The sequence below is a fragment of the Coloeus monedula genome (genome assembly GCF_965178545.1).
Source record: "Coloeus monedula genome assembly, chromosome: 14".
Classification (NCBI taxonomy): domain Eukaryota; kingdom Metazoa; phylum Chordata; class Aves; order Passeriformes; family Corvidae; genus Coloeus; species Coloeus monedula.
This window is the reverse complement of record NC_138794.1, coordinates 5050626-5075059: the sequence shown is the minus strand read 5'-3', so window position 1 is coordinate 5075059 and position 24434 is coordinate 5050626. Positions and strand designations below refer to the sequence as shown.

The 24434-nt window shown below is 39.5% G+C and overlaps 1 protein-coding gene across 4 annotated transcripts in view; it reads left to right on the top strand.

The window, feature by feature from the left end:
* The window catches only part of ZFAND6 (zinc finger AN1-type containing 6), a 34670-nt gene extending 10348 nt beyond the window's left edge, over window positions 1–24322 (top strand). For all 4 annotated transcript variants that reach the window (XM_082290740.1, XM_082290742.1, XM_082290741.1 and 1 more), the window contains 5 exons: window positions 14657–14826; window positions 15771–15882; window positions 17953–18053; window positions 22625–22738; window positions 23323–24322. In XM_082290740.1, the coding sequence (XP_082146866.1) occupies window positions 14676–14826; window positions 15771–15882; window positions 17953–18053; window positions 22625–22738; window positions 23323–23471 (627 nt within the window). In that variant the 5' untranslated portion in view covers window positions 14657–14675 and the 3' untranslated portion in view covers window positions 23472–24322. The remainder of the gene's footprint in view (window positions 1–14656; window positions 14827–15770; window positions 15883–17952; window positions 18054–22624; window positions 22739–23322) is intronic.
* The last annotated feature ends 112 nt before the right edge of the window (window positions 24323–24434 follow it).

Here is a 24434-nt window from a genome sequence, read left to right as displayed (position 1 = left end):
TTAATTGAAGGGGTGGGGTGATATATTTTTAACAGATCCCTTCTTCCAAGTGTGTTTATAGGGCTTTTGAGTTAAACAGAGATTAGCTAAAAAAGCTTTGACAGTGCAAAAACTGTTTCTTCTCAATCATGTTGGGTTTTTTTGCTCATTCTCCAGTTGTTGAAAGAAACTGAGGCTTTTTTTCATTTGAAAAGTAACTTTTTTGGCTATTAAATTATGCATTAAGAGAGAAACTGAGTTAAATCCTAACCTGATCCATCTTCTGCTCCATTTAGATCAACTTAAGACAGTATTTTGAGTATTACTTAGACAAATGAACACACTCGTTTGAGTATTTCCTAAAAATAGCTCATTTTTAAGCAGCACTTTTATAAACTCACAGTTCTTCCTTTAACTTAATGCTTCAGCAATCTTGCAGGAGCTTAGACTGTCTCTGTGCTGAAGACCACCCTGGCTCAGCTGTTCTGCCCTGCCAGGATGTATTTGTGTCACAGGAGTCTAACCTTCAGGATATGGTATTTGTCAGTCTGAAATGTAATAATCCTGTATCTGGAGAACTGAACTATAAACAGTGTGGCTGGCTTGGCAGGCCCTGGCAGCCACCCCAGCAGTTTAACTAGCCCAGGGTTTAAGACAGCAGTGCACCAGTGTGTCCTGTAATTCATGATGCTAATGCATCTTTATCTATCTGAAGGATTAGGGAGACAAATATAAACTTAATAATCAAATTGGAATGGGAGCTTAAGAGAGGTATTTGTGAGATGGAAGTGAGGTGTTTGGGCTCGTTGAAACATTTTGCATTGCATGGGGTTTTTTATTAAGGCCTGAAGTTTTCACCATCAGTCTGAAACAAGATAGGAGGCTGGACAACTTTCGTGTGTGTGCTGTGGAATGTAATTACACTGATGAAAGCAGAATATTGCATGAGGAAGGCAGGTATTTTCTATGTAAAGTTTTAAGTGATGTTTGGAGCAAGAGAACCACTGATTCCTCAGGCAAAAATGGAGCATTTTGTACCTAAATTGGACACATTAATGCATTTTATACAGAAGGCTATCTCTAATTTAGATTGTCAGAAGAAAACATTCAATGAGTTGTTGATCATGCTGGTTTCAAGGATGAGGTGGCAGGGGAGATATGGGACTGCAAAGAAGGACAAGATTGTTTCTCTACTATCCCTTGTATGAATTTAACATGTGACTCTAAAGTCATTTATAATCAAGGCCGTAATGCAATGTTGTCATGTATCAGAATGTTTTCTGTGCAACAGGATGACCTTGGGTTGGGATCTGCATCATTATCAAGGTGGGGCAAAAGTAGTGATTGTGACTGTTAAACTGAAAGGTTTGGAGGTGGCTCTCCTTGCCCAGTTCCTTCAGAATCAGGTAAGATGCTTATGGGGTAGCTTTAGTTGCTGATCCAGGAGAGTTTTCTAAGTGAATTTCACTAGACTGCTCGTGTTGGGATTATGCTATCCAAATACTATACTAGTATGATATGCTGTTGGATATTGGTGTCAAGTCCTTAAGTAAAGTGATTTTGTAGGTATTAATTAGAATTAATTAACAAACGTTGTTTTCCAGGTGAAAAGTGACAAGAAAAGTATTTATTTTAGTGTTCTACAGTACCAAAGCACTTGATTACTAACTTGCAAAGAAAGGGGAAAAAATTGTGACAACGTGGAAGGACTGACCTGAAATGCTTTTCAGGGAAGAGACTTTAGAATTGCTCAGTAGAATTGTTTTGAGTATCAGCATATTTTCATGGGGTTTGTTTAAAGTATCCTGGGAGAGGAGGAATGCAGCATTAGTAACAGTAGGTCAAGGTAAGTGTATTATTATTAGTTACATAACAAACAAATTGTCAGCTGTGTGTGACAAACCATGCAGGGGCTAAGGCTAGTGCCGAGATAAAGGAGTGTTTGATTTGTTGCAGAATGGTCTGGCAGATGGGCATGACTTTGCTGCCTTCTTAATAAGTCCACTCAAATTTGGTGCTTTGAGTGCATTTAAAAGTGATTTAAAACTTCTGTGCATAGCAATGGATTAATTGGCTTTAATTTTTTTCTTCAGCATAACAACAGAAAAATCTAATTTCACACTCTGGTCACTTGGTTGATTTTGTTGCCTGTCTGTATTTGCTTTTTTCTTGGTATCTGTAAAGTTCTGGCTGTTGCCTTGTCTCTTTCTGCAGGAATTAGCTTGTTATTCTGCAAAGTCATAATGTGACTGTGACCCATGGTCTTAAGTTTATACCTAGTCATTCTGTATATAAATAAATCCCTGATTAGTTGCTACCTACTTATCCTTCTGTCTTCATCCTCAGATCCCACACTACACAATCAGAATGGTTGGAACATCAGTCTGCTCTGAATAATACCTGTGTCCTTCCTGCAGCTCTGACACTTTAATTTCTCAGACTGTCAAGGCCTGAAATGAAGAATTTATTGAAATGTTTCTGTGTGGCCTGAAAGCTCAGTCTGGTGACCTTACACAGGGTGGCATATGCAGTGTAAAATGTGCATTGCAGTGTTGCTGGGTTTTCTTGAGCAGCATCAAGTTAGTTTTAAAATGGGACAGTTGGTTTTTAAAACCCAGGGTTATGGGTTAAAATTAGTGGGGTTTTTTTTTTTTTTTAATGTAAGGGATACAAATATTCTTCAACAGTTGTGTGTGGATTTTTGCCTTCACAAAAGCAGTCTGAGACAGAAGGGATTTCTGGGAGACAGTGTTAAGGGCACTGGGCTTTTTTCCAAGCCATAGCGAGGACGCTGTACTTGTGGAATCAGCGTAACTTAAGCTGCTGTGCTTGTGCCTGCATCCTTAGGCCAAGCTAAAGGGCCTTGTTCTTGCTGATGGCCCTCCTGTTTCTGACCTGGTACCATAATAAAAAGGAAAATACTTTGTTCTTTTTTCCGTTGTTTCCTGATAGAAGCCCTTTAGGCCATAGTTTGTGAATGGAAGGGAATGAGCATCATGATAGAAAGCCACACATTGTTGACAGTTGAAGCTCAATATCCTGTGAGCAGGGTTCCCCCCCCCCCCCCCCTTTTTATCCCTGCTGAAGTGTGGTACTGGCTTTAATATGGCAAGCAAAATAACTGGAGATCTGGCCTGCATTTTTCTGTTTGTGTACTTTTCCTTTATATCATGAACTTTTCTTTCTCTAGAAAGTGCTGTTACTTTGTCATGTGTCAATCTGTTCTCTGGCAGAATACAATTGCTATGGCAAGAGAATAAAAATAGAAATTTGATCTACTTCAGGAGTTATTGTTCAAAATGCTTCTAAAAATGTAAATTTCTGTTTATGTGGCTTGAGGAAAAGGGGGAAATCCCATGGCCCTACTTAACAGCTTGGTCTTTTTGGTTACAAGTCCCTCTTGTAAAGCCATTTATGGCTTTATTTTTCCATGTAGAATTGTAGACAAAAACTCTGTACAAAGGTAGCATAGTAATAAGTGGGGAGACAGTGGCATCCAGCCATGCTATTTTTAGGTGATTGTGTTCTTAACTTGCTGATCTAACTGTTCTGGACAGTGTGTGGGGGAGACATTGTACTACAACTGTGTGCTCACATAGGGGAATCTTGTTTGGAAACAATGAATAACAGACTTGGTTATCAGGAGGGCAGTTCACAGAGTTGTAACTGGAGTATTTGTAGGTAAAAAGGATGCCCTAGTGATTAAAGCACAATGTTTGCAATGCAAACTCTTACTTGAAAGCTGTCAGCTCTGGCTTTCTCCTCAGATGAGAAACTGAAATACGTACAGTCTGTTCTGTATGGGCTTAGGGAAGAAGTGTAAAAAACTATTTTTTGTTCCATGATGGCAGTGGGGGAAGAAATGCCAGTTGTCCTCAATCAAGTTACTTCCAGTATTTTTTTAAGCTTTTCTTAAGCAGTGACCTCTCCATCTGAGTAGGTGGTATACTTTTGGAAACCTTCAGAAGGGAGAGTGTCTCATTGCAAATTTCTGATAATTTCCTCACCCCTTATCTATTAACTTAGTGCTTGGATAGTTAAGGCAACTCTTACTAATTCTCACTCTGACCTCCTGGTGATGTGGGCATTTTTCCTTGGCTTAAGCTCTAAGTGAGGCTATGCCTTAAATTTCAGTTCTGTTACTGACCTTCCTCCTGCAATGTGCTGTTACCTTTGACTCTTCTGGCACAGAGCTGCACCATAAACCAGATATGAGAGCCAGTCCAAGCTTTTGAAGAAGTCGTCTTCAGGGTAGATCAGTTCTGTCCCAGCAACGCTGTGACCGAGGTATCTAAAGCCCAAATTACCTGTATCATGAAACCATTGCATTAGTTGCATGTAAATAGATACTGAATGGACATGTATAGGTTGAAGTTGGGTGTTTACACGCTCCATTGTTTCAGGCAGTGTAAAGGGATAGCTGAGAGGAGGCTAAGGAAAGATGCAAAAGTTCAGAGTGTGACCAGTTGATCTATTCATATCTTCAGTGGAACTTGACAGTATAGTAAAGTGATGGATAAATAGCAGTTGTCCCAACATGGCAGCTGCTGATCACCTGTGTAATATTTTCTTATGCTTTGTGCAGGGTGGTGAGTTTTAGAATGTGGGCATCTACATACTACATGTAATTTGTTTGGGATCATGTAAGCTGGCTTCCCCAGTGATTGAAATAATAATTAAGGGATAAAAAAAGCAGCAAAAAAACCCCCTAGAATAGCATTGGGGTTAAACCAAAGTGATACCTTTGAGTCCCTTGACTAAATTTAAGTGTATTGCAAGAGATGAGGAATGCAGCTTTGCCAAAGGGAACGTTGTACTTATACCTCTTCTGCTCAAAACTTGTCCTTACATACCCTCTTTCTTTGGTCAGGCTCTAGCTTTAGGTTGAGTTCTCCATCAAACCACAGTAAGGGTATTGTATAATTTTGCACACTTAAATTAGACATAGTGCGTAATTCTAAATAGAACTACACATCATGCATGATAATCACAGTGTTTTTGGAAGTTAAGCTGAATTGAAGATGCCCTAGCCAGAAGTGATGATAGTTTTATTTATTAACGCATAGGAGCCCCGATATTAGGGAAGGAGCTCCCTTAACATTAGGCCCACATAGAACTGTGGCATTATAAGCTAATTAAAATTCTACATAGTGCTGTTTATAAAAACAAATTATAATATGTTTTGTGCTTACTGTCAGTTCTCAGCAACAGGTGTTTTGTTAACAAGAAGCTGTCTATTTTGGGAACTCGTGTTAAAGCGGCTTTTATCTCTTCTGGGTTTGATATGCTTAAAATAAGTGAAACTTATGCTGTATTGAGAGAAGATTACTTATTCACTGAAGCTCAAAAGAAGCGATTACTGAATCTGTATCTATTCTTCCAATAATTATGAGAGTAATCTTGTAAGTGTTTGAATCCTTCTTACAGATTATTTCTCATCAGTGTGTAAAGTCAAACCTGTTTTAAAATACAGCACCAAAGATAGTTTATAGAGTTGCTCTCCTGCATCCCTTTTGGCTTGGTATTTTAAAGGAATTTAGAGAATTCTAGAATATCCTGATTCTGATTTTATACAACCTCTGATTTCTGAAATGGCCAGCTTCAACATCTGATGCCAGAGAAAGCAGAATGCAGCCCTGTCTGATCTGTTTCAGAGGAGCTTTCTTACCTTTTTTAGAGCGTTTTGAAAGAAGGCATTTCTGTAATCTGACAGATTTCAAGTAAACCTTACATTTATGGAGTTGTGTAGAAATATGAAGGGCGACTCAAGGATTCCTGCAGGACCTGAATGCCAAAATACAGGTTTGAGATGGGACAAACTCCAGAGGAAAGAAAAGGGCTCCTCAAGCAGTATCTGCGACTTGTGTGGCTTGACACCAGTTCAGCCACACATGATGGAAACCACGTGAGCTGACATAGCCAGCTGCTGATGAGCAATTACTGACATGGTTTGATTTTTATTCCTCTTGAGCAGACATGCCAGAGCAAGCATTCCCTAAAAGGGTGCTCTTTTAAAAGTAGCTGCACATTCTGTCACAAGTGTAACTTCATGTAAGGTTTCTGTGGTAGTCTTGTCTCAGAGACAGCCATCTTCCAAAAATGGGCCTGCTCAGCCTGTCTGCCTTAAATCTTGGGTGATCTGGGGAGGCTAAACTGCATAAGTATGTCTTCATATTTGTGGGGGAGAACATTCTTCTCTGTTTGTGTATGGACATGGAGTGCTTTGGGTAGGACAGCGTCACAAGTGGGTGGCTGGCCAGTGTCCTGTGTTCCTCAGATATGCCTCTTGAACTTCTCTCACCATGCCTCTCCCAGGGATACCAGATCAAAACCAGCCTCTCGAAACACATGAGATACCCTTTTCTTGTGTTCACTTTTCTTTGTCTATAACTCATTAGATATTGTCTTTACTTTGTACAGAACAACTATAGTTATGTGTTGTTCTCAGTGCTTTTAATGTTTAACTAGTTATCTTTATTGAAGGTCCCTGTAGTGGCTCGCTGTAAACAAGCGTGTCCAGCTCCAAGGGTTATTTGCTGGTTTTTATTCTTGAAGCCAAGAAGTGACTTTCGTGGTGTGGATGGGTTTTGTTTTGTGGTTTTCACTTGCCTTCAGGTTGACTTCTCCAAAAAGGCAGCTTTGTCAGCTTAGATTTTCTGATAATCATCACTGAAGAGACAGAAACTTAGAACATTCTGGTGGTGCTCTTTCTGAAAGCATTTCTGTGCTGTTCTGGACTGGAGTTTGCTGAATGAACTGGGTTGCTATTAGGAAATAAGAGGTATTTAAGTTTTCTAAGTCAGAGGAAAAAATGATGTTTCTTTGAATCTCAGGAAGTTTGGATACTGTCATATGTAGGAGTCTAATTCTAGTGGTGCTGCAGTGTTAGCCTAGAGCTAGGAAGTCACAATGTCCAGGCTTAAATGTATAAACAGCTACAACTTTTGCCATCTTGACTTGTATTTTGCTGGTTTAGACTCAAATTGAAATGCATGATAAATAGGTGTGTTGAAGGCTTTATACAATCTTTTACACAGGCTGCACTTAATCTTTTAGGTGTCTCAGCAGTTAGCAGATGCTCCAGCATAAAGCAGCGGTCATTCTTGTAAAAAAAACCTGTCATCAGACTAGTAGCTCTATGTGGCAGCTTTCTGGAATTCCAACACTTCCATGAAAATCCTGTTACCTGTACTCTGCCTCTTTGAAATCCAGAATAAATAAAATACAATTCCTCCTGTTAGGTAATAAAATGTACCTCTTACATTGCTTGTTAATTATTGGGGTTTTTTTAGAATTAACTTTCAGTAAAACAGTGAACTTTGTGGAACTGGCCCTTCGTTTGGTGTGTTGAGTATACTAGAAAGTTTGGAAATTCAATATGAAAAATTTGTTTATACTTCTTGGTTTTGTTTGTAGACTTTAAGTGGTCTCTGCAAGCAATTAGATGCATTTGCATGAGGTGAATGAGAATCTGTAGTACCACCTCTTTTACAGAAGTTAATCTTTGGCTCTAGTAATCAGTGCTTTGCAAAGGTTAAGCGTGGTCACAAGTAGTAATTACAGTTTCAAAGTAACATCTATTAATAGTGTATGTAGACAAGCATGGAAAGCTGAGTCCTTATTATCAGTGATCTCCTTGATACCAGTGTAGAATCTGTGCATCTTTGTTCTTGCTTAGTAAGAGTGAAGTGGTTGTAGTGAAATGTTCTCTTGTTCCTCGTGTAACCTTGAGTACAAGAGCAGTCAGCTGTACTTAGCAGCATACACACTTTAACACTGGAGGCTTTGTCTGTGCCAGGTGTTCCTGGGTTTATGATATTCTGGCTCAGATTAGTTACAAAAGTTGCTAATATTCCTTCCCTTCCTAAGACCTGAACTTTTGTCTCTTTTCTGTCCGTCTGCCACTTCTGAGTTGGCACTTTTCTCTCATCTGTGTGTCTCTTCCACTAGTCTGATTGTTCCACAGTCTGACAACTAAAATCTGAGATACAGCTTTCTTAAGAGTCCAAATTTTATTTATATTTTGATTTTTGTATGGAAGGATTTAAACTTGCTAACTACTAAAAATTTGAAGTGAAGAAAAGACTTCTGTAACTCTTTCCATCTTTTTGTAAAGTTTCTGCTAGGAGTGTCTGGTATAAGTACTTGATTTTGGCCTAAAATAAGGCTGTGCAAGAAACAAAAATAAAAAGCTGTTCAACAGGAATAGACAGGAATGTAGTAGATATTAAATGACCTGTCAAGTGAGTTAGGAGAACATCTTATGTGAGTCTTTGGTCACTAGTGTTGAGTATTTTGTTTTTGTTATTAAGTCATTGTATAAATTCTACTTCAGATTACAATTTAAAACTTTGTTGTGAGCATCAAGAAAAGCAGAGGCTCAGTGGAATGAGTGGAAAGGTTTAAAATGTATGGATTCTCTTGGTGCTGAGGAGGTTGGAACTCCCATGTTTTGAAAAATGCAGCAGCTGTGTGTTCTGCTGCTACAGGAACAAAGAGGTCGCTGCCCTTACAGATCTGCTTGCATAGCTGGTCCTTAACCATATTCACTTTTTTAAACTCAAAGCATTCTGATGAAACTGGGTCAGAGTGTAGCTACACATGTAGCTGTGCTGGCAAATGTGAACCAGCTGCAGTGCTTTAGCCAGGGTGAGCTGTAAGATGAAATGACATGTCTGACTGCAACCAGCAAGCTGAGCTGAGCTGTAATGGCTGAGGCCCCTATTCAAATCTGCCAGTTCTTCTTGGCTCCATAGCAAGTTGCTGGGACATGATAATGCCTTAAAGCAGCTACAAATGACTGCTCAGTGAATGTAAATTGGAGCTTTCTGGGAGACAGCAATGGAGTAAAAGAAAACAGGACTGTTCTGTAACTTGCTATTAATTTGTGAGTCTAGTGCTTTATACCCTGAGTAGTGTCCTGCTTCCAGCAGGACATCTGAGCAGCAAATTCCACTATGAAGTGCTATCCTCGATCACAGCCAGTGCTTTGGGAGCTTCTGCAGCAAGATGGAGCCGAACTCTGCTCTTGAGCCTTTATTCACCCTTTGTTTTGATAAGACTGTAGGGAAATGCATTTCCTATTTACTGCTTTTTATACCAGCATGCCTTTTCATATGGTGGTACAGGTGGTATTGGGTATCTGTGCCAGTATGCGCTCTAAAGTGAAGTGTATTTTTGTGTACCCAACTTTGTGTCTTGCTTTATTTGTGCCTGGAATGAAGCTTTGTATGTTTAAGCAGCACACATTACCACTTCTGCAGTTTCTTCCTTGCTTCATTAGTGCAAAGAGAAAATGACCATTAGTATTGTTACTACTTCACTCAGTGCTGAACTGCTTCCTTATAAAGGTGATTATGACAGAGGAGGGAATATTTTAATCACTTGTTAAAATTGGATTTATCATTTGAGGTGAGTGTCAGGCAAAACTGTGCTGATTTTGACAGTGAAGAGTAGCTCACACTCAGTGCTCTGCTTTCTCTTTGAGCAGCGGTTTCAAAGCTGGCATCAGACGGTTCAAACAGCATCTGCTGTGGTGCTGAGACACAATGCTGTTTGGGTGGTCTCAGCATTAGCTTTTGGGAGGGATCCATCCCATACCAGTCACAGATTTTAGAAGTGTTTGCAGAACTCAAGGCTGTACTGCAGGATGTAAGGATTCCGTTTTCCTTGCCACAACTTGAAGTATGATGATAACTGGTATGCGGGAGACCTTTTTCTTTGGGGAAGACAGATGAAGAGAGAGCTGGCTTCTGTGCTGGATTTTTTTTTTTTTTTTTTCTTGTCGAGAATGGGGGGGGTGAAAGAGATTATTGCTAAACCTTGTGTGTTTAATCCTGCTAAATGCTGCTCTCTGTAATCTTACTGATTAACATTTGAAGCCTATAAAGTTAGGGTATTGGTTATTTGAAACTAGTGGCATATACACATTTTAAGTAAAAGGAAATGAAGAAAGCTGGGTGGGGAGGAAGACAGTGCCTGCTCTGTGGGGAAGGGATGTCCACAAGTATTTTGTTACTTGCTTTACAGAGTATTGGAAGACGTGTCTCTTTCTCCAGAGAACTTGATGTCCAAAAGATTTGCACTGCTCTTGTGTTTCTACAGCTTCACCTCTCTACATTTTGTAGGAATGTCCTTTGCATATTTTTTTCCTTGGTACAGACAGGAATACTCTGAGGATGTGCTGTGGTGAGGGAGGAAAGGTAGGACCTGTAGCAGCAGCAAGAGGGCACGATTAGATGCATGAAGTTAGGTATTGCAGGAGTAACAGGAACAGGTAGATTTTAAGCACCTTATTTGTAGGAAAAGGAGGACTTAGCTTGCAGAGCTGTGTGCTGCCATGCTTCTGGTGGCAATAAATATATTTTAGAAAACAGTTAGAGGTAATTTCAGCTGAAATTTAGCAATTTTTAGCTAATACAAAAAGAAGCTGTTTATTCCATAATCTTCAACGAAGTGGATGTTTTGGGGTTGCACTGAGAGGAGTTGTTTAAGGCTCTTGCACTTCCCTCTAGTCTGTTCCTTCTCATTAGTGCTCGTACAACTGGTTATACAACTATACTGTAAAGCAAAGCAGGGAATGTGCTTAAAATACTGTCAAGAGCTCTGTTGTTTAGGGTTTTTTTTCTTTAAGGTAAATCAAATCTGCATTCAGAATAACCTTCAGAATTCATAGCATTACCCTGTGAATGCTGTGCAAGCACAGCTCTGGGGGAACAGGCAGAGCCCAGAGGCATAGCCAGGAGCTTGACAAGGTCCACGTTTTTTTTGTGACACCTCAAACTGAGGGGGACATACATGTAGTCATGCTGATCCCAAGACCTTGTTGTCACTTCATCTATGAAGCTACTTCAAGTGTCATACTGAAGCCAGTCTTAGGAGACCATTTTTGAAATGTGCATAGTGTATGCACTTGGGATTTATTTTACAGTAGGCTTGATGCTCAGCAAGGGCTTGCTGCCCCTAAAAAGTTGTCCTATTTTTAGCCATGTCACTTCCTGTGCAGTGTATGTCATTTCTCTGGAGCTGATCTTCTATCAGATCAGCAAGCTCTCCAGTGCACTAGAACAAATATTTGTGTTGTTTCCATCAGATGGCTGAGCTGATGTGGCTGGAGGCAGGAGCAGGGGGGCAGCAGTGGCTGGAGCTGTGGGAGCAGGCTCGCCCCTCTTACAGCACTGTTCCAGCAGTGACTGCCCGCCTTCACTGCTTTATTGGATGTTTGGGCTCGGTGATACTGCGGGTCTTCCTGGGTGAAGAATTACGGGCAGTTTTGAAACAAAAATCATCTGAAGCTGAGCCAAGAACTGGGCTGATGGGAGGTCCTTCCCTCCCCCAAAAACATCTGTTCCATGATCTCTCTCTGTTCATGTTTGCTGTGATGGGGCAGAGTCCGGCTGCTCCGCTCGCGCTGTTTGCCCGCTGCCCAGGCGGGAGGAGGAGCAGTCCCTGCGGCAGTGCTGTCATCCGGCCCTGGCCCTCCTGCAGGGTGCATGTGTGCAGGAGAGCCATGGCTCAAGTGCAGTGGCACTGGCAGGAACTGCCAGTACTTGGGTCTCTTTCGTTCTGTTTTCAATGCCTGTTTTTGGCTAGTGGTTCTCTTAATTTTTCAAGCCTGCTCTTCTGCTGAAACAGGCATTTCCACGCTTGTCTTTAGCTAGACCCTGTCTCCTGCCCAAACAGCACACCCGTGACAAATGAGCTCAGAAACCAACCTGTGTTGAAACTAATTGGCAGAAGGTAGAGTGGTTGGTTTTTTTAAAGTTTGATCACTTCCTTGTTTCATTTTCGTGCATGTGAGCGCTGAAAGGGAGGGCTAAGGATGGGAGAGCTTACTATACTGGTTTGGCATTTTGTGGTTTTAGGGTTCAAATAGATGAGTTCAGCCATTCCAGCAGCTTACAGGTGGCTAAAACATGTGTTGTCCCTCCTGGTCACATGTCCTCCCTCACATCAGTTCCAGAGGCTCTCCTTTGTGTTGGACTTTCTACTTGGGTTTTTGCATGTGAGCTGATTGAGCTCACTGAACTGTCAGAAAACTTTGTGTTGGTTATGGTCCTTTTCTCCTGGTGGGTTTTTTTGGTAGCTCACAGCACTAATAGTGTGGGTGAGGGGGATTATAGCCAACTGCCCTCTTCGAACTTGTTGTCTGGGTGCACGTTCTCATTTGACTTCATAACATTGCATCAGTTTGATCCTATCTTATTCACTGTATTTCTCAAATATTAGAAACCAATGAAAGATCTTCCACTTCCTGTGGCCCTTTTTAAAACTCTTCAGAAGAATCCCTGGCACTTCCCCTTGGAGATTGAAGTGTTCTGGAGCCTCATGCCAGTGGCTTGTGCTTTGACTGGTGACAGGATCCACTGGTTAATGAGCTTGGGAACTGGCTTAGCTGGAACTGAGGCCAGCTTTTCTTGTTTTTCGTCTGGGCATCTTTGGGCACCTTTCACACTTTGTTTATTGAATTGGACCCAAACGTCTTATTTTACATCCATGTTAGAGATTGTTATTCTCTGTTTGCATTAGCACCTGGTCCCTTCAGCAACGTTCTGTAGGGGAATATTAGCAGTGGCTGGTGCTGTTACTGAGTTCTTGTGTGCTGCTTGAAGCTGATATTGAACAGAAGGGCAATCATGGTGCCTTCTGAAAGTTAGCATAGGGTTCTTTAATATGCTGCTGCCTAAAATTAAAAGGATTAATACTTGTATTTTGACATTGAATCTCTATTAGCTCTTGAAATACTCAGTCAAAAGTGTTTTTCATTAGTCTTTCAATCTTAAACATTCTATCCCAAGAGTGACATGCATAAGGTTTCAGCTTTAAATTGGTTCTGGTTACCAAAGCACAGAAAACTTGTGTTAATTTGCTCTCCCCTGAAATGGCTTCTCTGAATGTTGGGCCCAACATAAGAATTAAATTCCACATGCACTACTTGCAGTTTCATTCTGAAAGACTGTCTGGAGAAAGGCAGGAATGAAAGTGTTCTTTCAACTACAAGTACAGTACTTCAGCAAAAATCAAATTTAGCTGTCATGTGAGGTCAATGGGGGCTTTGTATGTCAAAAGCAAGTGCTTCTCTGTCGGGGTGGGGGAGTGCAGTCAACAGCTGAAATAAGCTTAATTGCAGGTTGAAGCTGAAAAAGATGCTATCAGATTTTGGTTGTCTTCCTGCCTGTACATCTTCCTTGTCTTAACTCTTGAATACTTCCTCATCCATAGAGTACCTTATTGCTGTGAGCAGAAGACGTGACTTGTTTCTGTGTTGCTGTTGGCTTTGCAACCCAGAGGTTTGCTCTTGATATCAATTTCATATGTTTTGGGGAAATAAAAACAAAATGGGGTGGATGTGGGTGTGAGAGGAGATGAGATTTCTCTGGAAACAAAATAATGGGAAAGTTGTTTGTGTTTGGCTTCAAATACCTCTTATGTAAAAGGAAGTCTTTTTTACTGTGGTACTTCTTACTGTGGTTTAATCTAGTTTTATAACGTGGCACTTGGTGAAGTATTCAACTATCTTGAAAGCCTTTTCCCTCTGTTTTTTTTTCTGTTTGAAATGTATACTGATGTTACTTGCAAGATTTTTTTTTTCTTTTTTTTTTTCTTTTTTTTCTTTTCAGTAATACTGGTTATCTTTGGCTTGACTTGCAAGAATTAAAATTACCTATGCTTCAGCTTACTTTTTAATCAGGAAATAGTAGGTCTAAGTTGATCTTGAGTTAAATAATTGATACCTTGATATACCTAGTTTCTTAATGAGAAGCTGTTTTTTCTTTCAAAATTGGTAAAAAAAGGGCAGTTGTATATTTATGGATGTGGGAAAAATGGAAACTGATTTTATCTCATGCAGTGATGTGACAGAAATGATTTGCAAGTTAGACCACTTGATAATAGTTAGGAACCTCAGAACACTGATGGAAATGGTAATTTGTTGTAGTTTTCTTGTAATATCTTGCAAATATCTGTAAACTTACTTTAATACAAGCCATGGGGAAAAAAAAATTACGCAGTTTTAATGAAAACCAAATTTAAGGATGTTAAATAATGAGGCAACTCATGTATCTTCTACTTCTCATTTTTATTATATTTTCACACATAATTTATAAATAGATGGTTATGTGTACCTGGTCTAATATTTTTGACTGAAAGGGTGATTTTCTCAGCGTGTGAAAAATCATAATACAGGGTTTGTGGTAAGCAGTTATGTTGTCTTTCACTAATGACACAGTGACATGTGAATTCATGTGACTGTTGTTAATTATAATTACTATGCAGCAAGTGAGTGTATTACTATGCTTGTCTTTTATTTTACAGTTCTCATGCACAGTGTCAGGTGTTCAGGTTTCAGCATAAGTGTCCCCATCCCCTCTTCTCCTTACCTGACTGCCAGAAGCAGTAATAGTTCCAATATTTGCTAAAATTACTTTTCTTTGCAGGGTGTATATCAAAAACAAATTGGTGGGGCTGAGGGTGGGTCATGCAACGCCTACATATGACTGTACTTGCGTTACTGGGCAGACTTTATAGACTTTGGGAAAGGGCACCAAGTTACCCACAAGGCATTTTTTCTGGAAGGTCTTTTTGCTGAGCTATAGGAAATTCCAGATTTTCAAATGTCAGCTGTAAAAGAAGGGTTTTCTCAGGCCTCTAAATACTGGGTTGTCTGTATCAATTTCAGGTTTATAGAAGAAGGGAAAATGGCTCAAGAAACTAACCGTAGCCAAGTGCCTATGCTTTGTTCCACTGGCTGCGGATTTTACGGGAATCCTCGCACAAATGGCATGTGTTCAGTGTGCTACAAAGAGCACCTTCAAAGGCAGAACAGTAATGGTAGAATTAGCCCTCCTGGTAAGTAACACCGTCTGTACACGTGTGTGAACAGCTCAACCTGACACACAGCAGGCAGCAGCTTCATGGCCATGTCCAAATACTGATTGTTGGAGCATTAGTGCAAACCATTTCATTCCAGCATCTTACTGTGCAGAATGAGCTTGGATGGAATGCTCATAATGTAACTGTGCTGCCACTAATCTGCTCAGAAGTAGACTCACTAATACCTTTTGTATTCGAGTGTTTCTGATTTGAAGATGGAAAAATGCAGAAAAACACTATGCCAACATATTTTTCCTGGAATTACTGAGTGTAGAGATAGGATTGATCTTGGGGAATGTTTGTGAAAAGCATTTAAAAGTACAGGTATTTTGTCTCTGCAGCCTCATGCTGAAGGATTAACCTGTAAACACTTGATAGTTTCTCCTTAACTTCGTATACTTTCTGTTCTTTTTGGCCCAGTGCCCCGTGTACTGTCGCCTTTCCTACAACCTGACATTTTAAACTGATGCGATAGCTTCTATTGAAATCTGAGGATCTGGGTTCTACACCTTCAAAATGCATCTGGAGTTGGCATTAGGATGTTATACTGGTGTTCTCACAGATCCATCTTGGTTTTTTAAACAAAACACCAACTTCTCATGTCAGAATACTGCAGTTTATGCTGAGAAAGCTGCTTGCAGATGCTTTAATTAGCAAAAATAATAACTATTTTAAAACTCCAGCTTCAAAATTTTCTGCAGTGTAAGTTCTGGGGGCCTGGGGCTGGAATGAGATCAAAATATGGCCAAACATAATGTGTTTTTTTTTTTTTTTTAAATTACATTTCATTATGGTGTAGGCAGAGATCCAATTACTTTCTTGACTGGTGTCGCAGGGGTTGAAGAGTGATTTCGGTGTGTAACTGTTGTAGTCCCAGGAAGTAGCATAACACATTTTCCATGGATGTGTGTGTCTTGCAGCAGCCTCTGTCAGTAGTATCACCGAGTCCTTACCGGTCCAGTGCACAGAGGGCAGTGCCCAGGAAACTCAGTCCACTTTAGATTCTACATCGACTCCATCTATGCAGCCAAGGTAAGACACTTCGGTGTGCTCTGTGTCTTTACAGAAAAATCTGTGTCGAAATGATTAAATGAAGTGTACTGATCCTGCATAATTAAATGCTGGAACCAGGATTAGGAAAAGGTGTAAGATTTCAGTGCTGACTTTAAAGCATAGGATGTCAGGGCTTCATCTGGCATTCAAATGGAAATTTGTCTTTAGAATTTAGCCTCAAATAGAAGTTGCCAGCTTCTGTTCTACAGAGATTTGTCTGGCTGCTCTTCTGATTCCACAACTTGTAGTTGTACATTTACCAAAGGAGAACTCTTTTCATCTTAGAAATTTGAGGATTTTGTAAAGTGGCAGAGAGCTGTTTACTAGAGCTCTCATAAATAAATGTATGATAATGTGTTAACAAGCCAGTTGCTTCACGAAGAGTGGAGAGTACTAGAACAGGGGAAAGATACAAGTCTTGGTACAAGTTGTGCTACTGAACTGATCTCTTATTAAGCAAGTAATTTCCATCAGGATTATTCAAGGATACATAATGTGCTCTTGTAAATCACTCAGACTTACTAAGTGTTCTCCATTTGTAAAAGCTAAATATTTGTTTATATTTAGTGCTTCATTTCAGTTTAGAATGACACAACCAACAGCAACTTAAGTGCTTTGGAAATTTTTTGAGTGAAAAGTGTTAGTGTGTTACATACCATGGAAGCTAACTTGTAGTAATACTCATTTCAACTTTTCTTTAGAAAAATGAATGTAGCAAAACACAGGCTGAGGGCGATTTCATCAGTTACTGCTGACTGATTCTGCTCAGACTGTTTTCTGCTCTCTATCTTTTTATGGGAGGTGTTATCTCATGCTTGGATCCTGCATATGAACTGAGAGCTAGGTGCCATGCTTGATGCTATATTTAGTCTTTCCATTCTGAGGTTTCTAGTTGGGCTAGAAAATACATATCTTACCCTGAAACAACTCTTCTGGTATGTGTAAAAAAAAAAAGTTCATCCAGGTCAATGCACAGATGTGAACCAATTACAGTGCCTTGCCTTTGTTCTCTCACAACTTCAATAAAATCATGAAAGAGCAGAAGTACCTCACTGATCACTGGCTTGATTACTGACTGCAGGAGAAGTGAGTGCTCTTGGACTTGCACTTCAGAAAAATCAGTGTCACTTGCTTGGGGTTTTTTTCCAAAATAAAAAAGCAGGAATTCAACTTCAGTCTCTGGAAATATCTCAGAATTATGATGCTCTAAGGACAGATCTATTAAATTGACATGTCCTTTTGCAGGTGGCCAGACAGGCAGCTCGAGACCTGCATGCAGTTCTTGACAATTAAAATTGTGACTCCAGTGCTCTGGTCGTGCCATGGAGTGCTGGTTCATGGGCTGCTGGGCTTTGCCTTCAGAGTGAATCCCTCAGTGAAAACGAAGAAAAAAATAATGCAAATGAGATAGTGCTACCTCTTGCTTGGGGCGTGAGCTCTGTCTTGTTCCATAGGAGAGCTGCTGGATGAGCAGCTTGGCTGGGAGCGACTGCTAGTGTTGAATTGCTCTCTCTCAGCTGCTCGGGGTGTTCATTGGTGAGTGTTCAGCCATGCTGTGATTTAGCAGTATGGCCAAAGGATTGGGAAGTTTTGCCTGCACCACTTTACACTGAAAATCCAAGGGGTTCTGTGTGCAGCTGCTTCAGCTTTTTATTACTGGAAACATTGACATGCTGCAATTTTCTTGTTCATATCACCAGAACACTGAAAGTAGCTCCTCTACAATTATCTTGCTGACTTATGTTATAAAGATCCTTGCATATTGAATGTTGCATTGTTGCTTCTGTGTGGAATGATGGTATGCCAAACCACCCAAAATGTTCTTCCTTTTTTGTAGTAGAACTGTTTTATTGCATTCAATATGAATTTTAAAAAAATGTTTACCTTTTGTGTCAGTTCAGATTGTGGCAGTTCTAAGTGGCTACAGAAACAGCTTCAGAGTGAAAAGTTCTGGGATACTTCATCAGGAGGTGCCCTAATGTATCTCTTACAGGAAAAGAACGTGGAAATGCATCATAAAAATTGTAACTTTCTTCTTTTGCCCCCCAGCCCTGTGTCAAGTCAGTCACTTTTAACAGAATCCGTAGCATCATCCCAACCGGATAGTACGGCTGTGGACAAAACAGTACCTGAGACAGAAGAGTTGCAAGGTTGGTGCCTAGTTTTCAGAGGCAGAATTTATGAATAATGTTTTTTAAACTTTGACTGTTCTTAATACACTCCTGTTTGAGATGGCTGATTCTCAAACCCAAATACTGTGTGAAGTCAGAAGGCAAAATAAGGATAAAGTTTCTTTTCTTGAACGGCAAATCAAGATGAAACCTTATGTTTATGTTTAATTGGTGATTGGTCAGTGTCTGCCATAAACAAGTGTGTTAGTTGGTGTTGGAAATGCACATTGTAAATGGACATCCTGTTGTATGCCATGGCTATTACATGTAAGTAGAGTTTTGAGTATCTGTTACTTCTCAGAGTAACCATTTACAGCACATACCAGAAGCTTATGAGCATATTTGTGATAGAGGGTGTTTGACACAGCCAGTGCAAGACAGGGTGAGTATTTTTTGTGAACAGGAAATACCTATAAAGGAACCTTTTACTTAGGAACTGTAGTGGTGTAATATTTTGAACTACTGAAATTCACTTTATCAAGTATAAAATTAACAAACCACAGGTTATGTTTGCTTGAAGGAAAATGGCGGAGTGGGTTATTTTAACTCTATTGGCCTAAAATTCTTCTTGCTGGTACAAATAAAGTTTCTTTTTCCCTTTTTCTTTCTATATGCAGACTTTAAGAGCTTAAGACTAAAAAAAAAAATTAGTAATATTTCTTAGGAAATGCAGAAATGACAGATAGTGTACAAAATATGCTCAGACTGGTAACCTGTAGACATTATGAAAGGTATTTAAAGGTAAGACAGTAAATATTCTGCCTTCTACTGAGACAGTTTAGGCTTTAGTGGGGAGGATTATTTTTTTGTGGACTAGTCTAAACACAGAAGTTTAGGTTTTTCACAGATACAACATGTAATTCCACTTAAACATTCTAAATATTTGTTCTTCTACTGTACTTCTGGTATCAAAGTTATGCTTCTCAGATACTTTTCTAAACCTGACCCATCCCCTTTTTGTAGGGTGGAATATAAGAGTCATTATTCAGCTACTGTGCCAAGTAAGGCCATCTCCTTGGTCACATAAACTTGTGAGAAGATTTTAATTCTATTTTTTTTACCATTTTTACTAACCTTTGAGGTGTTAATTATTAGAAACATGTTTACTCTTGAAAATATATGTTCTAGAGATACGCTCTAATGCCTGTTAGGAAGTTTGTGTTCTGGAGCTGAGAGCTCTTGTCTCAGTTTTGACAGTGCCTCTGCAGGCTTTTCGCTGGGAGGCAGAGGGAATACTTTACTTTATTGACCCTTACACTGTGAAGTGTGGGCCTGTGAAAAGACTTTTTCCAGCAGGTTTTCAGAGGCATGTCTTTCTCCTTAACCATTTGGGTAAATCTGTGCTCCTTCTGATTCTCTACCTCTCAAGCTCATTCTCCTTACGAGAAGAAAAGAGGTTTCTCAACGAGAAGCTTTGAATTTAGGGACATATCTGCATTTTACAGTATGTTTTTCAAGGATCAACCTATATCAGGTGTTTAGATTACTCAGCTGTGTTCTCTGTCCTTTTCTTTGTACCCTCGTTTCTAAACTAAGAACATCACCAGCATATAGTTGCAGTTCTAAATTACCATCCCTATTTATAACTCTCTGGCAGGGTCAGCCTTATTTCCTTAAGAGTTCCTTCTGTGTTGCCCTGTAACTGAAAATCATAGGAAATGTAGTGTTTCCAGTTTTAAAGCATTTTGATTTGAAAATATAAGTTTGGAAGGAAAGCAGCTTAGAATGGATGCTGAGAGAATTTAATTGAATTGCTCTAACAGTTGTGCATCCTAAAGTTTCTCCTTTTTTTGGAATTTGAATTTTAGGTTGCTGACAAGAATGTGATACAAACACGTGAATCCAAGTGGTTTTTTTTTTAGTACTGCCTAAGTTTCTAACATTTAGAAAAAGATAAAGTCCCAGCAATGTGCTAGCTGATCCCAGAGTGAAGTGTGTCTCATAGTAGTTCTGTTGATGTAGAGGAACAAAAGGAGAAGTAATGTCAGTATTTATTTAGATAAAATCTTGCCTTGTGGGAATGTCTGTTCTGAGGAGAATTGTTCTATGCTGCTGGTGTAACTTAATGTATTGTGTTCAGCTGAGGTCTCCTTAACTTGCCATGTAACAAAAATTACCAGGCTGCAACAACATTGAACGAAAGACTGGGTGAATAATTAATCTTTCTTAGATTACTGTTATTACTTTTCTAAAGCAGACAGATAAATGGGACTTGAGCTGTGTGCAACAGTCCTTGCTGTTTGCAGTCAAGCTAAAACTACAAAGGGATAAAGTTCCCAAAGAGCAGTTCAGAGTTGTCTTTGTTGGACTTACGCTTTGCAGAAGAAATAGAGGAAAACTTCAGAATATGTTAATAAGTCTAGACTTCAGAGCTAGTGTTTGTATGATGGTGCTTGTGGAACACTGCAAAAAGCCCAGATGCCCTAAGATAGGGACTAAGAGATTTTTTTTTTAACTTTAGTGTTCTTAAATACCATGAACATACCATTAAAGATGATGTAAAATGAAACTCATGGTTGGGATATTTGTGATTATCATAGAGGATTTTGGTTCAAATCTCTGGCTTCTATTCAAAAGCAAATTGAGACCTAAAATTTATGGTTACTACAGTAGATACAGAGTGACTTGTGGTGCAGTAGAAGAATCTTCCCACTCGGTTCTACACTGAGCAGCAGCTCTTAAGTATTTTTAAACTTTTTTAATGTGAGAGCCATACGCACAAAGAAAATGTAAGTAAGGGTGTTTGAGAGCCTTGTTATGCAGGGAAGAGTGCCAGTTTTTCCTAAATTTAGCTAATAGTTACAGAGGCTCTTAGTGAAACTTACATTGAGGTAACTGGATTTTGCTACAACAGGAAATGCAGACTGGAGAATGTTAGCTCATGGCATGACGATGTCTTAATGAATTAAGACTGCAATGTCTGTTTTGTATAAAACTGCAGAAGTTCATTTGAGTAAGTCTTACCCCTTCTGGTATTTGTCTCACCTCTTTCAGTCCTTGCTGATTGTGGTTCTTATCTTGCAATCCTTCTGATACTATCCCCAGTCGGAAATGTGCCCTGTAACAGCCATTTTAAGCCATTGAACCTCCTTTTTTTTTTTTTTTTTTTTTTTGCAAACTATGAATTTTTATACGTTTCAGGACAAAGAGAAGCTCTGCTTGTAACATAGGTGGTGACTTAGAAGGACTTAATAGACTGTGTATAATAGTATCTTTGCTAGATTAACCTGTGGAATATAGTGTCCCCTCAGGCAAAGTCTTTGCTGGTTATCAGGTATCTTGCTATCCATTGATGTTGCTTAGTACAGTGTTTTGATACGCAGCAAAAGTGGTGAGTGCCCTTTCCTTTAAAAAAAAAAAAAAAATCAGAATAGCAGCACATGAAAAACCCCACTGGATTTGTCATGCAGAAGAGCTGTCAACTGGCGTAGAACTAGCACAGAACTGCATCTGACAGTCTCTGACAAACAAAAGTCCAGCTGCACAGAGATGTCTGCAGCTTTTTCCCTGACAAATGTCTGAGCTTGCTGTTGTATTCCCTTCCTTACAGCACTGGTTCTAGCTCTGCTTCCATCCACACTCCTCCCAGCTGGAGCTTGCTTTTGTTCTTTGCTGCAGATACTCCCAGCTTCTGTGTATCTTACTCCCTGGAGACTTGTCCTGCTGTGGTGTAGCTATGTCTGGTAGGCAGAGGTTGGCTCTTTGCCCTTCTTGAAATGAAGTTGGGGTTTTTTTGTTTCTATTTCTGTTTTGTAATGTAAGGAATGTGGAAATACTTGAGGAAACCAGCCAACTTCTATTTTTACCTGAGTCAGGCAAATACTACCATTACTTGTTTGTACTCTCCCACACAACCTGTAACCTGTTTCTTTTACATGTGAGAGAACACTAAAGTAGGTTGAAAGTTGCCTTAGGAGAAATGTCTTTAAAATTAGGTCTTTACCTGCTTCCTTCTGGGCTCCAGGACAATGTAGTTCCAACCTGTAAGTCTGGGTCTCTTGAGCTGGTCACCCCAGGTAGGGACTGTGTTCTGTGTAGGCTTTTTCCAGGTGTGCAAGAGCAGCAGTGTCACAATAGCTGAGATTGTTCTGAAATACTGTGTTTTGTGTGGCCTCCGTGTTGCAGCCTTCAGCAAAAATAATGTTGATTAAGGATCTGAAAGAGGGTGTTTGGCTCAGCTGATGCTGTACACAGAGTGCTTCTTACAAGCTGATTTTGGGAACTTGGCGAGTAACACTGTGGGGAAGCACTTGGCTGCTGGGTTTTCTTCCTGAATCTGACAGTGCTGAATCTTACTGTTAAACCTAATGTTTATTACTCTGTTTTTTTATGGTATTTTCAAGCACTTAGTGAGTTCTTTCCTTAAATTACATTGAAGGTCTAGAAGGAGAGAGTTCAGTCACTGCAGAGAGACCAATACACTTCAAAAATGGAAGCTGCAGCAAAATGGCCAAATGTACAGCATGGGCTTTAGATTGTTGTAGGACTTAAAAGGGAAGAGACAGACTTTTTTTTTTCTCCACTGTTCTTACTAACTTTTTTAATGTCAGCTTCAGTGTCAGAGAATGCAGAGCCCACACCTGAAGAACAGGACAAGTCGCTTGACAAACCAAAACAGAAAAAGAATCGTTGTTTCATGTGCAGGAAGAAGGTTGGACTTACTGGTAAGAAATACTGATTTCAGTTTCCTTATGCTTGTTTAGGCTTTGGACCTTTGAAATGTTATCTTAAAGGGAAAATGGGGCATGGTCATTTGATGTTGATTTGAAGTAATAGTCAAAGGTGCTTTCAGCTGAATCTTACTAGATTAGTCATTCATGTATCATTTTGTTTTTCAGCCTCCTGTCTTAAAGTGAAGTTCATAATTCCAAATACTTCCTTTTGGAAGTCTGCTTAGCTGAGGAATTGGTTGATAGTTTGCTGCCATTCACTAGCCACCTTTGCAGTGGTCCAATGAAAGGGCCTGAGTTCTTCAGGGCTCATAAACACTAGCAAAAGAGCAGGAGTTTTCTAGGAATGTTCTGTGCTAGAGTGTCATGCAAAAAGAGGGATGGTCAAGTCAAATCTTGCTGTAATCACTTAAAAATGTATTTGTGATTCTTATGCTTTCTGCAGCAGAGGCTCTTTGGCTGATTGATTGACACTGGTGACTGAGATTTACTGCTAGTGAGTGAACACATTCAGGATTTAAAGCAAACCAATGTAAATAAGAATGTTGAAATATCTGAGCTGCTGTTTCTGTCCACAGGGTTCGAATGTCGGTGTGGGAACGTTTACTGTGGAATGCATCGTTACTCAGATGTACACAGTTGCTCTTACAATTACAAAGCTGATGCTGCTGAGAAAATCAGAAAAGAGAATCCTGTAGTTGTTGGGGAAAAGATCCAGAAGATCTGAACTAACTGCTGCTTCTGCTGGAATACAAAAATCTTCTGACCATCTGCAGATTAAATTGACTTGAGCTTTTTTCCTTAGTCATCAGGAACGTAGAGCAGTGTATCTTGCCTAGACCTTTTAATCATGCATGTCATCAGATGAATAGATTTTTTTGGTTTTGGTTTTTTTTTTGTTTTGAAAATGACTCTGAACATTATTTTCATTGCAGTTTTCTGTGGCTGAAGACTTAAGTAAACTTTACAAGTATTATCCTTTAAGATCATTTTAATTTTAGTTGAGTGCAGAGGGCTTTTATAACAAACGTGGAGAAAAATATTGGAGGGCTGTGCTTTTCCAGGATAAAACATGCATGCATTAACTTTGCAGTTTATTTTCTTGTTGTATATAGCTTTTCTCTGCAGCACAATTTCCTTTTTTTTTTTTTTTTTTTTGATAATGCCTTGTATGGCACAACTAGTTATCAGTAACTGAATGTATTTTAATCATTATGGCTGCTTCTGGTTTTTTTTCCCATTAACGAGAGGTTATACATGTTCGCATATTAGCTTGTTTGCACCCTCTACCTATTTATGTATGAATCATTTGTAATGAGAGTGTGTGCTGAGATTGTGTGGGTTTTTTTGTTGTTTTCTTTTTTTTTTTTTAATTGGGGTTTGTTTTTGTGTGTGTGGGGGGAAGGCTGTATGCACTTCATTGACTGCAGTTTTCATTGGGATTACATCCATCAGTTTGTCTGTACACAAATATGAAGAATGATCTGAAATACCTGTGCTGTATTTATGTTTATCCACGTCTTAACTTTGATTAAATAAAACTTAAAAAAATCCGAGCCCCTGTGGCTGTCACTGGAATATGTAAGTTGGATTTCTCTTGCTTTATTTTAATGGGGACCTTCCTTTGGTGGTTCCTTTACTTAAAGTGTATTTATTCACAGTGACCATGTATATCCCAATGCCAGCTAAA